We start from the raw sequence: 15,153 nt of genomic DNA on the forward strand, positions 1-15,153 counted from the left end.
GTGATGTATGGGGAGAGTTAGACTCTGTGATGTATGGAGAGAGTTAGACTCTGTGATGTGATTTATGGAGAGAGTTAGACTGTGATGTGTGGAGAGAGTTAGACTCTGTGATGTGTGGAGAGAGTTAGACTCTGTGATGTGATGTATGGAGAGAGTTAGGCTCTGTGATATATGGAGAGAGTTAGACTCTGTGATGTGTGGAGAGAGTTAGACTCTGTGATGTATGGAGAGAGTTAGACTCTGTGATGTATGGAGAGAGTTAGGCTCTGTGATGTGATGTGTGGAGAGAGTTAGACTATGATGTGATTTATGGAGAGAGTTAGGCTCTGTGATGTGATGTATGGAGAGAGTTAGACTCTGATGTGATGTATGGAGAGAGTTAGGCTCTGTGATGTATGGAGAGAGTTAGACTCTGTGATGTATGGAGAGAGTTAGACTCTGTGATGTGATTTATGGAGAGAGTTAGACTGTGATGTGTGGAGAGAGTTAGACTCTGTGATGTGTGGAAAGATTTAAACTCTGTGATGTGTGGAGAGAGTTAGACTCTGTGATGTGTGGAGAGAGTTAGACTCTATGATGTGTGGAGAGAGTTAGACTCTGTGATGTATGGAGAGAGTTAGACTCTGTGATGTATGGAGAGAGTTAGACTCTGTGATGTATGGAGAGAGTTAGACTCTGTGATGTACGGAGAGAGTTAGACTCTGTGATGTATGGAGAGAGTTAGACTCTGTGATGTACGGAGAGAGTTAGACTCTGTGATGTACGGAGAGTTAGACTCTGTGATGTACGGAGAGAGTTAGACTCTGTGATGTACGGAGAGAGTTAGACTCTGTGCTCTGTAGAGATCTACTTGTCAGTATAAGTGTGAGGCTCTGGTGCCGCTCAATGGGAGGACAGGGTAACTGCTGCTGGTGGCTGGCAACACTACATGGGTTGGGTGTGGGGGGGGAATGACACACGGGTGCTTATTTTAGAATATCCGTTCTGAAGAGCTTTGAAGGCCAGTATGACACAATTGAGCCGGCGTTATTGAAAATGCTTTTGGAAATGGCGGCGTGGGGGAAGGGTGTGTGTTTGTCATTACTTGTTTTACTCTTCACAGAGGTAGAACATGTCTGTATTAAAATGACACTCAACCTATCCACAGCACTATATAGTCAAGCCACATTCTCTGGATACAATAGGGCTATAAAACCATTGGTTGAGAGTCCAGCAATTGAAGGTATCGATGGAGAGTCGTTTTGTTATCAAGTTGGTCACTAGAAACCCATGTCGATTTTGGACGTTTGAAATCAGTCCTGAACACATTAGTGCCTACCTCCAAAATGTCAAAAATAAAAAATTAAAGTTACTCGGAGTATTGGGCTCGACGCTCAGGGCCAGAGCAGCCTCCTTAGATTACTGCATCAAGGCAGTTCACTACTGTCTGGCAAGCAGGTAAGAGTACTTGATGATGCTAAACGGAAAAAAGCACTTTTTTAAATGAAATTGTTATTCGTTTTATGAATTTCCAAAACCATAGCCTTAACCATATACTTAACCCTTAAACCACTCGGAATGAATACCGATACATCACTTTAGAGTTGTTTCTGCTTTAACCCTGTAACCACGCAGGATGAACCCTGTAACCACGCAGGATGAACCCTGTAACCACGCAGGATGAACCCTGTAACCACGCAGGATTAGTGGGTAGAAAATATCGACGTTTTATTAAATTACGTCAAATCCCGAAGTGAAACTTGAGATCACGTTGCTGCAAGTTAGTCAACGACGGTGACGGACCATGGGGACTAATTAGTGTTTCGTTGTGGATAGCTTCAGAAGGAGTTTGTGGAAGCTATGCTATCTAAATCTGAGTCATAGAACTAAAATAAACAAAAATCAATCGTATTCTATGATCTGAGCGATGTAGAGGAAGTGTGTGATACACAGCCAAGAAACAAGCCAATCGTTGTCCATTTTGAGCACATCCACAGAACCATTGGACAATAATTGGTAGTGTTTGGCAACTGGATCCATGGTGGTAAGTTAGGTGACTGTTTAAATCCAATCCTCGACATGAACTGAGGTCAGTGCATGTCCCTTGGTCTCTCCTCTTTAGACTGGAGGGACGTATAAGGCAAAGCAACATTTATGATGACGCAATGCAACAAAAAAAAACATTTAAAAGCGGATTTATTGATGACGACGCTAAAACGGCCTTGCAATGCATTAATTATTGTGTTATAAGACGCGTTGTATAACCTCCCACTGTGGAGCATGTGACTGTGTGTGCATCCCCAAAATAGCACTATATCCTCGATAGTGCACTCCTTTTTGACCAGAGCCCTGAACATTATAGATAATAAATACGGTACCGCTTGGGACAAAAACTGATATCGAACTGACCGTCTGAACTTCTCATCCTATGGTATCCTTGGCTCCCTCTAAAAATAGTTCCAGTATCCATATTGCCATGATGCCAAGCAAGACCGCGATAAAACCCGGGGGTTGTCACTTTGCCCCCCCCCCCCCCCCCACAAAAAAACTGGTTCAATTTACAATGTCTATTGCAGCTGCCCACTTTCAAACACAACACCGAAACAGCAGAAAATAGGCTTAACATTGCACACCTGACAAAATGTCACCAGATGCAGAAACTAATGTGTTTGAATGCCGAGGGTAGTTGGAAGGACTGTAAACATGTCAACTGCACATTTATTTCAACATGCATATCGTAGTTATAAATCCATAACAAATGTAATTGTGCAAATGCTCTAAATGCGCCCCCCCCCTAACACCCACACACACACACTTATGTCCGGATTTCGTACTTATACGATAAAGTCTGAAGTTTTCTGATAGAATCGGGACCCGTGGACAGCTCAGGGACAATAACCCCATTGCTTTTCCTCTCGGAGAGCGTTAAAAGGCAAATCTGAGATTAAAACCCCCCACTTGTAGGCGAAGTAATACTATCCATGAGATTGCTAAAATAAAAGAACGATGAGAAATACTCAATACACAGAATTACATCATGACATACAGATGTTCGGACACGCTCTCCCGCGACCACTTTATCGATTCACTGGCGTCTCTAGCAGCGCTACAAACGGTGTAGCCTGTCGCCACCGAATCAAGCCCAGCAGCGCCGAGGAACACTCCATTCTGTCTGACAGTATAAGAGGCTTTTATCTTTTCGCCCCGCCATTCCTCCTATCCCTTCTTTCCGTGAAAACACACAATTCGATTATGAAATGCAATGCTGCTCGTGTCCACAGAACACCGAGGGAGAAACCACGGGAGAGAGCTCGCTGTGCTCAGCATTCCACTGTGTCAGAAAACACGGTCATCCACCCACACCCACATTAACCCCCCCCCCCCCCCCCCTTGGAATGAAAAGGGACATTCACTACCATCTAAATTGGTCATTTGGTATTCCGGTAGTGAGCGGGAATAACATTGCGTCTCCTCTTCCATCATTCATTCAATATTCAACACAGTGCAGCAGCAACAGCAGTTAGAGAAGGGAAACTTACCCGTAGTGCCCTTAACCGAGGCTGAGGCTGAGGCTGAGGCCGAGGCTGAGGCTGAGGCTGTCAGTAGCCCCATAAACAAGAACAGAACCCGGTTCCAATGGTGCGCTGCTACTCCTGCCTTCATTAACGCAAAAATCCCTATTCCCTCCGCTTTCCTTGGCCCGGTCCTGGTATGCCTGCTAATACATCTGCATTCTTTCGTACGAACATGCCCGGTAATGTGTCCGGTTCCGTCCCAGTTCGAAGAGGCGGTCATGGCAGGTGTGTGTTTTTTTTTCGGGGGCAGCAGGCACGTTTTATTAGACGGGTTTAGAAATAAGATTCACTTGGTGGTGGTGGTGTCGGCACTGAGAGAAATCCCAATGCATCGAGGCTCGGCACCGGCAACAGGACTGAACCATGTCATGCGGACCGCGGGGTTAGCAGAATCTCACCGGAGAAGGATCCTCACACTGAGGAAGAGGAGATAAAAAGCCACTCAGGCCAGACGAAGAAAAAAGTGGTGCCTTATCCACCACGAGAAACAATCACACAAATCCCTCTTCTACTCAAAATGTTAGATTCGATTCGAGAGGATGAATAAAAGCGAGAGATCCCTTTCTTTTGCCTTTTTCCCTACGGGACAAGTACTGGTGTTGATGGGCTTCTTATCTATTCCCAGTTAACAAGAGGTATCATCACCAATGTCGATAATCCACATTTAACAGGTCCGTTGAACGCAGGAACGCCGTAGAATAACGGATAAGACTATAGGTTGTCCAAATCCACCAAAACTGTTCCTTTTTCAAAAGTTCCCCACCCACAAGATATTCAGAATCATTTTGATGATGTGAGAAATGAATAGATAGTTTATTTCCAGTAGACTAGACTCGCTGCCTTCGCTGCCTTCCTAAAGCGGTACATTAAAACAAGTACTGTCTCTATCTCTGGTTCTTACGCCAAGAGTCAGACTGCAGACCTGCTCCCACTCTCACTCTCCCTCTGCACCCCCCTCCCCTCACTCTCCCTCTGCACCCCCCTCCCATCTCTCTCACTCTCCCTCTGCACCCCCCTCCCCTTTCTCTCACTCTCCCTCTGCACCCCCCTCCCCTCTCTCTCACTCTCCCTCTGCACCCCCCTCCCCTCTCTCTCACTCTCCCTCTGCACCCCCCTCCCCTCTCTCTCACTCTCCCTCTGCACCCCCCTCCCCTCTCTCTCACTCTCACTCTGCACCCCCCCCCCTCTCTCTCACTCTCACTCTGTCTCTGTCTCTCTCTGTCCCCCTCTGTCTCTCTCTCTCTCTGTCTCTCTCTCTCCCTCTGTCTCTCTCTCTCCCTCTGTCTCTCTCTGTCTCTCTCTCTCTCTGTCTCTCTCTCTCTCTCTCTGTCTCTCTCTCTCTCTCCCTCTGTCTCTCTCTCTTTCTCTCTCTCTCATTCTCTCTCTCTCTGTCTCTCTCTCTCTCTGTCTTTCTCTCTCTCTCGTGTGTGAGCGTGCTCTGATCTGTCTCTCTCTCTCTGGGAAAGAAGAATTTCTCTTCACAGTAATCGAGAGATGTGGACTCACTCAACATGTTTCCTCTCATTCTGAATTCACTGGGGATGTTGGCATGCCAAAGTACTGAATGCATTATGGCCAGCATTTATAAAATATAAGTGAAAATATTGTTTGATTATGATAATTATATTTAGGCGGAATTTGTTTTCTTCGACACTACGGATTGGTGTCACATGTATTCACAACCCCAAACCGTCCCAACTCAAGCGCTACCCTTTCTATAGAGCAACACTTACGCAGCTATTAGCCACTCCCCACAGCCCTTACACTTGTTGTGACAAATAACGTATACCTATTCAACTGTGATGTCATGGACAAAATGTATCCACAACCCTTCACATCTCAGGGGCTAATCTAATCTGCCCTATATCTCTTTACAACCCATCTCACCTCAGGGGCTAATCTAATCTGCCCTATATCTCTCCACAACCCATCACACCTCAGGGGATAATCTGCCCTATATCTCTCCACAACCCTTCACACCTCAGGGGATAATCTGCCCTATATCTCTCCACAACCCTTCACATCTCAGAGGCTAATCTAATCTGCCCTATATCTCTCCACAACCCTTCACATCTCAGAGGCTAATCTAATCTGCCCTATATATCTCCACAACCCATCACATCTCAGAGGCTAATCTAATCTGCCCTATATCGCTCCACAACCCATCACATCTCAGGGGCTAATCTAATCTGCCCTATATCTCTCCACAACCCTTGCATATGTAAGTAGTAGGGTGCATAACAATTTATGATAAATAAATCCTGAATAAACTATAGGGATGGGACACTCTCAGGGATGTTGGCCTATCATTGCCTGAATGATGTATCCACAGCTAGTCTTGGTAACATTATACTCCTTGCCACTCTTGTCATTTGCCAAAGAGGCTGTCCTTTTGGGCAAACTCAACGCTCAACACGGCAGACGGATTTACGGCACAGCTGCTGATTGTTGTTGGATACAACATTAATTGTTTCCATGACAACTTTAGGGAAAAAGGATGGGGTGTGCGCGAAAATGTGGCGCAAAATAGAGTTTGAGTTTAAGAACAGCAATCAACAAATATGTTCCTCTGTTATTAACACATGGAGTCTAGACAGGCTGCTTTAGACAACTTGCTGATTGGACAGGGAGAATAAGCGAACTCACATACACCCTAAAAGTCTAGACGATAAAAGGCTACATTGATCACTCGTGCTTGTCTACCAAATGTACAGGTGTCCCCATAGGCCTAATATTTCAATTTAGGAAATGAGATCCTAATCATTATTCCAAGTTAGACGTCCATCCTACTGAAAAGGCCTGCTGTTGTGAGCTGCCGGACAGCGTAATTACACTTGATAAGCGTTAAAGGATTAGCAAGCAGTTTGTTCTGTGGCGCCTCAGACAAAAACATGTGTTTTGTCTCTTGCTAGCACAGGTGGTGGTTGCCTAATTCAACTATAATAGGCTAGCATAAGAATTGTTAATTAATAGCCCAGACTATGAAGTAACGTCTAATTTACACATGTCATTACTGTACCCTTCTTGCGAAATCCATGTTATCTCCGCTGGCATCTCCACTGGCTTCTCTCTCTCTTCCATCTTCTCTCTATACCTCTTATAACCATTGAAACAGTTGCCTAGTCCTGTGAGTCTCCCAGAAGTAGCGATATAGTTTGGTCTCTTATTAATAAAACTATGATGAATATATTCGGAAAGAAACACCTTGCTTGTGCTTGCTGGTTATAACACAGGTTGCAGCGTTCATAAAGAGGTGGCGGTGAACTTTAAATCGCCAGAGTTTCTCTGGTGTGATGTGATCGTATTGCCTGGTGGTAAAAAAAAAAATCGATATATATACAGGAATCCTATATTCTCCCTGCGCACACTGTTTACGTTACAATCAAATGTATTATGTGAGAATACCCAATGCTGGAATGTTTACAATACACTTCATGAAAGGGTTTAAAACGTTTTCGAATATGTCTCATTTGCATAAACGTAGTGATTGGAGGATAGCTGTGAGGGTTATCGAATCCGGATTAAATTCTCTGATATCCTGGAGATCGTTGATGACGTCATGTTAATATTTGAAGATTACCCGAAAGGCCAATGGCAAGGAGTGGAATAATAGTTAAATTTACTGGTAATCAGACTAATCCACAACCCCCTTTCACACCTCAAAGGCTATATTTACACACTATATCTCCCCACACAGCTCTTGCACCTGTAAGTAATACATAACATCCTCTGATAAATAATGAATTGATATATAAACCTATACAGCTGGGATACTGTCATGGATGTAGGTCTATCATTTCCCTGGCTGGCTGTTAAACGTTAGAGGTTCAGTTCCTACTCACTAAATGTGAAATTGATGCCTAAGAATCTGAAACCATCACCAATAAATGTGAATGTCAATTCCATCTCTACATATAACCGGTAATTTGTTTTCCCTAATGCGTTTTGTGAAGAAACTAGTTGAGTATATAATGCAATGTAGTCTGGCCTTCAACCCAGAATAAAAACATGTACTAAAAACAACCACTAAATAATAAACAGGCCATCATCATTAAAATGAATTACACATTCGTGACAGCATGTCCCCTTCCACTTCCCACTGAATCTTTTGACACGTGGAGCTAGAACTACTCAAAGCTATAGAATGAGGCCGAGGCCTATATCGGGATTAAATGCTATACTATAATAGCATTGGGATTGAGAGTAATAACAGCATAGTAGGCTACAGATATGCGGGTGGTTGTACGGACAATGTAGGCCCTATTGAAAAACCACAGTAGGCGCATGGATACGGACAAGGTGTGTGGTTAGGCCCTATTGAAAAAGGCCACAGTAGGCGCATGGATACGGACAAGGTGTGTGGTTAGGCCCTATTGAAAAAGGCCACATTAGGCGCATGGATACGGACAAGGTGTGTGGTTAGGCCCTATTGAAAAAGGCCACAGTAGGTGCATGGATACGGACAAGGTGTGTGGTTAGGCCCTATTGAAAAAGGCCACATTAGGCGCATGGATACGGACAAGGTGTGTGGTTAGGCCCTATTGAAAAAGGCCACAGTAGGTGCATGGATACGGACAAGGTGTGTGGTTAGGCCCTATTGAAAAAGGCCACAGTAGGTGCATGGATACGGACAAGGTGTGTGGTTAGGCCCTATTGAAAAACCACAGTAGGCGCATGGATACGGACAAGGTGTGTGGTTAGGCCCTATTGAAAAAGGCCACAGTAGGCGCATGGATACGGACAAGGTGTGTGGTTAGGCCCTATTGAAAAACCACAGTAGGCGCATGGATACGGACAAGGTGTGTGGTTAGGCCCTATTGAAAAGGCTACAGTAGGCGCATGGATACGGACAAGGTGTGTGGTTAGGCCCTATTGAAAAACCACAGTAGGCGCATGGATACGGACAAGGTGTGTGGTTAGGCCCTATTGAAAAGGCTACAGTAGGCGCATGGATACGGACAAGGTGTGTGGTTAGGCCCTATTGAAAAACCACAGTAGGCGCACGGATATGGACAAGGTGTGTGGTTAGGCCCTATTGATCACATGTAATCCGATTATAAAAATAGGTGAATGTAATCTGTTACGTTACCAGCCAAAATAATGTAATCAGATTACAGATATTGTTGAGTAACGAAATCATCTCGGATGACTGTTAAATTCAGAAATATGTTTGTGAAAGAAATACACCAGCGTGCACATTCTGTTTTTCTCAATGACAATCAATTCAGCATTGAAAAAATGGTCACACAACTTTTTAACCTCATTGATAATATGAACGTGATAATAGGCTAGAAAAATTATAATTTATCCCACTCTGTTCAGAGAAACCTTGGACATTATATTAATTAATTCCTTCCCCATTCAAGAGTTGCGGAACATTTTTCCTGTAGGCCGATATGTCCTGTTAGCTCATTTACTCGTGTTTCTTGGTTGTAAAGGGAGTAACGTTAGAATATATACTTTCTCTACCACAGCAGGGAATGCAAATATGGTCTTGTGTTGACACAGATCAACAACGGAAGACATAATCCACAGAATACTGTCGAGGTTGGCTTTGAAGTATCAGCTATTCAAAGCAAGAAAACAAACAAAACCGTTATTTTTTTTATTTTTTTTTACATGTTTTCATAAGTTGTTTATATAGGCTATTTTGTTGAAACACGTGATATTTATGCTTAATACTCTGAAGACGCCAATTACAAAAGCAGCACATTATCTGATTGAGGTTGCGTGGTCCAAACATGTCATACTAAGATAAACACCATCCCCAAATTATGACTGTCAATATTACTTTGAATAATATTCTTTTATATTTTCAGTCGGCCTTGAATTTGTTTTGTTATTGAAATTCCAATCTCCGAATGTCTTTGCCAACTAAAAAGCGCAGGTAACGTTCTTTAGAAGCAACAATCATGTCACCATGGTTGCAGTTATGCTTTTGTTATTTTTCATTGCCATTCAAATTCAAACGCCAAACATTCCAACCAAAACGTCCATCATTAATCCTATGGATCTGACAGGATGCTTGTCGGAAAATAATCATTTGATTGCCCAAACATCAAGGCAAATGATACCGGATGATCCTTTCAGGCCGCGCCGGACCGCTTTGAAGCGGTCTTGGAGCACCGTGGGACCGTTTCCTCGCTCCCTTTGGATCCATCCAGGTGTACCGGAGGATGACTTTGACCGAGTCTGTGCCAAAATATGGAGAGACTCGAAGAAAGCTGGATTTGGAATATGGTCACACATGGAGAAGGACAGCATGGCCCCAGCTAACGAACACCCACCGGATCAGGACATCCCACCGGCTCCGGACGGGCGCGCAGAAGAGGACCCTGTGAGACCTCAAAACATCCACTGCGAAGTCCGAGACAATAAGTGTCCTGTTACACGGAGGAAACCTATGCTTATCAAAATCACAGATCCAAGGTAACCTCTCACTTCACCGTCAGATTATGATTTAATACTATAGAGTTAACTCTGAAAATCATCAAGCAAGAATTGTAGTCGACTGTGCCGATATCTTCCTATACATTTTCAGGATAGGCCTATTAGAATCGCCCAACTCCATGTGTCGTGAGTGATACTACATTTAGCTGTATTCTATTATCAACGGATGTGTTTCTAAATCGCCTCTAGTGTTTCAGAGTGCATAGTTAGATTATCGGTTCATTAATTCAGAGCGTTTCGCTCACGGAGCGTTTTCAGAGCGCACACTGGACGCTCTGGCGGATGAGTAGGTTTTATCCAAGTGTTCTGACCTCACATTAATTGTCAAAGACTCAAACTAACTGGCTAAAGTTGGCTATCTTGTTAGCTACTTCCAGACACAAAATGAGAGAACACCTCACTCTGACCATTTTACTCAAACTAGCAGAGCCGGTTAGAATGTTTTCATGTTATCTATTAGTGACTATAACTGTGCTGCTGTCAACATTTTAAGTATGTTATTTTGAGAGTACTCTGAAATCAGAGTAGATAGTCAGAGTTGAATTCACAAACACAACTTAATAATGTGAATGTAAAGGAGTATGTATTTATAGAGCCTTTCTAACTTACATCAGCTGATATCTCAAAGTGCTGTACAGAAACCCCAGCCTAAAAACCCCAAACAGCAAGCAATGCAGGTGTAGAAGCACGGTGGCTAGGAAAAACTCATCTAGAAAGGCCAGAACCTAGGAAGAAACCTAGAGAGGAACCAGGCTCTGAGGGATGGCCAGTGACTGAATGGTCCAGGGCTGTCAAACACTTGATTTGTCTATATGTACATTATATACAGCATATCTCCACACTATGAGGGTTGTAATAGTACTGTGAAGTCGTGAAAATGATGATATGCCGTTTTAGTGTAGCTCAGAGCTGTTTAGTTAAAAAGACGACCTGAAATTTCAGCCTGTTTTAGTGGGATGGAGCTTTGGCCTGCCTGGTGACATCACCAGGTGGTAAATTAGTTAATAGACCAATAAAAGAGTTCTCTCTCTATCTCTGCCAATAACAGTTAAGTTTTCAGTTTTCTCCCTTCTCACTCTGGAGGAGATGGCCTCCTTTTCCGGTCACTGGCCTCACATCCCTTCACGCTAATGCTCAGCCATCTGTTCAGGATCCAACGGGCCGAGGTGAGGGGCCCGGGCCCCTGGTGCACCGTCTGTTCTGCATCGGGGCTCGGTGCATACAAAATGAATACCTGAAGACCAGCGGCTGTCCCGCGGCTTGCCGTGCGAAGGAGGGAACGAGGGGATTCATGGAGAGATGCAGAGGCAGAAGAGATATGTCCATCGTTTACCCATGTTTGGTTTAGCTAGCGGCTGCTGTTTGTTGACTTGGCAGCGCTGAATAGGTGATTCTGTGTTGTTTTGGAGGAGTCTGTCTGTGTAGCTACTGGTCTATGTGACCATGGGTGGGATGAGCTGCTCCAATGGCACGCAAATAGCATAGCATGACTGAATAGATGATGTTGATAGATCATGGATGTAAAGGTGTTTAATGAATGATTTTAGCCATGACTCATCATAATGATCGTCATCATCATCATCCACAATATCCACATCATCAGCGTCACCATCAACATCATCATCATCATGACATATCATACAGAATTCATGATCCATGAAAGGCCAGTATTGAACCATCTCAAACCTCCTCTCTCTCTCTTCTCTCTCTCTCCTCTTTCTCTCTCTCTCTTGCTTTCTCTCTCTCTCGCTTCCTCCCTCCTTCTCTCTCTCTCTCTTCCCCTCCCGCTATCCCCCCCCCCCCCTCTCTCTCTCTCTCTCTCTCTCTCTCTCTCTCTCTCTCTCTCTCTCTCTCTCTCTCTCTCTCATGCTCCCCCCCCCCCTCTCTCTCTCATGCTCCCCCCCTCTCTCTCTCTCTCTCTCTCTCTCTCTATCTCTCTCTCTCTCTCTCTCTCTCTCTCTCTCTCTCTCTCTCTCTCTCTCTCTCTCTCTCTCTCTCTCTCTCTCTCTCTCTCTCTCTCTCTCTCTCGCTCTCTCTCTCTCTCTCTCTCTCTCTCTCTTCCTCTCCCTCTCCTGCCCCCCCCCTCTCTCTCTCTCTCTCTCTGTCTCTCTCTCTCTCTGTCTCTCTCCCTCTCCCTCTCCTGCTCCCCCCTCTCTCTCTCTCTCTCTCTCTCTCTCTCTCTCTCTCTCTCTCTCTCTCTCTCTCTCTCTCTCTCTCTCTCTCTTTCTCTCTGTCTCTCTCTCTCTGTCTCTCTTTCTCTCCCTCTCCCCCTCTCTCTCTCTCTCTCTCTCTCTCCCTCTCCCTCTCCTGCTCCCCCTCTCTCTCTCTGAATAGGCTGGATGAGATCTCTCTGATGGTGGAGAGGGAGTTCCAGACTTTGACGTCACAGACAGAGAAAGAACGACGTGGCCTCTCCGACTCCTCTCAGCGCCCTGACGATGTCCGGTGTGTGATGACTGTTCCCATGGCGATGACCCCATATGGGAGACACAGGTGGAGAAGAAGGAGGAAGAAAAGGTTAGAATTTGACCACCCCAGCGATAATGTGTTATAACTAACCATCTAAATGGACAATCTGAAAGGGTAAACTACCCCAATATGTTTCTATTAATGTATATATATATATATATATATTGCTCAAAAAATAAAGGGAACACTAAAATAACACATCCTAGATCTGAATGAATTAAATATTCTTATGAAATACTTTTTTCTTTACATAGTTGAATGTGCTGACAACAAAATCACACAGAAATTATCAATGGAAATCAAATTTATCAACCCATGGAGGTCTGGATTTGGAGTCACACTCAAAATTAAAGTGGAAAACCACACTACAGGCTGATCCAACTTTGATGTAATGTCCTTAAAACAAGTCAAAATGAGCCTCAGTAGTGTGTGTGGCCTCCACGTGCCTGTATGACCTCCCTACAATGCCTGGGTATGATCCTGATGAGACTGTCACGTCTGTCACATGTGCTCAGTGTGAACCTGCTTTCATCTGTGAAGAGCACAGGGCGCCAGTGGCGAATATTGCCAATCTTGGTGTTCTCTGGCAAATGAAAAACGTCCTGCACGGTGTGCTGTAAGCACAACCCCCACCTGTGGACGTCGGGCCCTCATACCACCCTCATGGAGTCGGTTTCTGACCGTTTGAGCAGACACATGCACATTTGTTGCCTGCTGGAGGTCATTTTGCAGGGCTCTGGCAGTGCTCCTCCTGCTCCTCCTTGCACAAAGGCGGAGGGTAGCGGTCCTGCTGCTGGGTTGTTGCCCTCCTACGGCCTCCTCCACATCTCCTGATGTACTGGCCTGTCTCCTGGTAGCGCCTCCATGCTCTGGACACTACGCTGACAGACACAGCAAACCTTCTTGCCACAGCTTTCATTGATGTGCCATCTTGGATGAGCTGCACTACCTGAGCCACTTGTGTGGGTTGTAGACTCCATCTCATGCTACCACTAGAGTGAAAGCACCACCAGCATTCAAAAGTGACCAAAACATCAGCCAGGAAGCATAGGAACTGAGAAGTGGTCTGTGGTCCCCACCTGCAGATCCACTCCTTTATTGGGGGTGTCTTGCTAATTGCCTATAATTTCCACCTGTTGTCTATTCCATTTGCACAACAGCATGTGAAATGTATTGTCAATCAGTGTTGCTTCCTAAGAGGACAGTTTGATTTCACAGAAGTGTGATTGACTTGGAGTTACATGGTGTTGTTTAAGTGTTCCCTTTATTTTTTTGAGCAGTATATATATATATATATATATATATATAAAAAACATTTGTCTTAGATGACCATGTTGTTCTATTTTTCCAATACTAGGTTATCCCAGAGGAGGAGCAAAGGAGGGACATTGAGAAGTTCCTTAGGGGCCTCCTGATCCCAGGGCAGGAGGATAGAGGGGAGGACAGTTCCATCATGGTGGAACCTCTAGACATACCTAACCCCTTCCTGCTGAACCCCGACCTCGGTGCTAACCTCTCCCCTTTAGTTCCCGACCTGCTCCCCGATCTCTCACCCTTGCTCCACGACCTGACCCCCAACCTGGCCCCCAGCGAAGACGACTTCCCCCCTCTGCCGAGTGCCGCGTCTCCATGGCAAGGTGACAGGCTGTGGCAGGGCTCCCCGCCTGCCAACCTCCCCACACCTCTCATCCCCATCCCTGGCCCCTTCAACCTTCTGGGCAAAGTGGCTGCCTGTATCAAGGCCTCAGCACCAGCTCAAGCCCCAACTCCTGCCCCAGTCCCAGCTCCAGCCAAGGTCCCAGCAATCCAGGTCACAGCCTCAGCCCGTTCTTCAACTCCAGCCCCAGCAAAGGTCCCAGCAATGAGGATTACTGTCCCAGCCGCAACCCCTGCTCCAGCCAAGGTCCCAGCCACCAGGATTACGGACCCAACCCAGGCCCGAGCTCCATCAACAACCCAGCAGGAGCTTTATGACCTGATGGCTGACTTCCCAGCCCTCCAGCCCCAGGGGAAAGCACCTCCACTGGGCTTGCAGCAGCCTGCCAATACCCCGTGCCGGGCTCCGACCATCAATGTGGAGCTACTTCTCCAGGACCTACCCTACAGCGCCTTGTTCAAGGCCCAGGAAGGTGACCGGGAGCTGGGCAGACAGGATGGTAAAAGAGTGGCCAAGGGACCCAAGAAGATGGAGTCTGAACCTGAGGAGGAACCTCAGGACATTACCGTTGTTAGTGATGATGTTGACCAGTGGCCTGAGATCACCACTACCAAGCAGCCTGCATTCACCCAAGCCATTCAACAGGTTATAACCGGTAAGAGATATGTTCTTCTTCTTCTTCTTCTTCTTTTTTTCCATTATGAATATTTTCAACTGAATATGATATGTTCTGCCATCGTTACCCAATTATCACTATCATACTAACACTGGCAACTGTTGTGCAAAGGCCATCCATCTAAAATGTGATGAATCAGGACTGAAACACGTCAATGTAAACAATGTTGTTTCATATCTAATCTAGTCATTTATAGTTGCTGAGAATGGTATAAGTAGACAACATGGTCAGTTATACTTGTTGGACATTGGATGGTGAAGAGTTAGAGGATGGTTCAGGTCAGGGTAGGGAAGGGAAGGCTCGTCTTGGACACAGTGGAGACAGAATGATTTGCATACCACTTACAG

At 45.3% G+C, this 15,153-nt stretch overlaps 1 protein-coding gene across 1 annotated transcript in view; it reads right to left on the reverse strand.

Annotated features, from left to right (window-relative positions):
* Positions 1–4,410, reverse strand: part of LOC109883181 (CUB and sushi domain-containing protein 2-like) — an 899,659-nt gene extending 895,249 nt beyond the window's left edge. The window contains 1 exon segment of the mRNA XM_031794932.1: positions 3,519–4,410. Within this exon segment, the coding sequence (XP_031650792.1) occupies positions 3,519–3,774 (256 nt within the window). The 5' untranslated portion in view covers positions 3,775–4,410.
* Between the last annotated feature and the right edge of the window lie 10,743 nt (positions 4,411–15,153).

This window comes from Oncorhynchus kisutch, linkage group LG17, assembly GCF_002021735.2.
Source record: "Oncorhynchus kisutch isolate 150728-3 linkage group LG17, Okis_V2, whole genome shotgun sequence".
In the NCBI taxonomy this organism is placed as follows: Eukaryota; Metazoa; Chordata; class Actinopteri; order Salmoniformes; family Salmonidae; genus Oncorhynchus; species Oncorhynchus kisutch.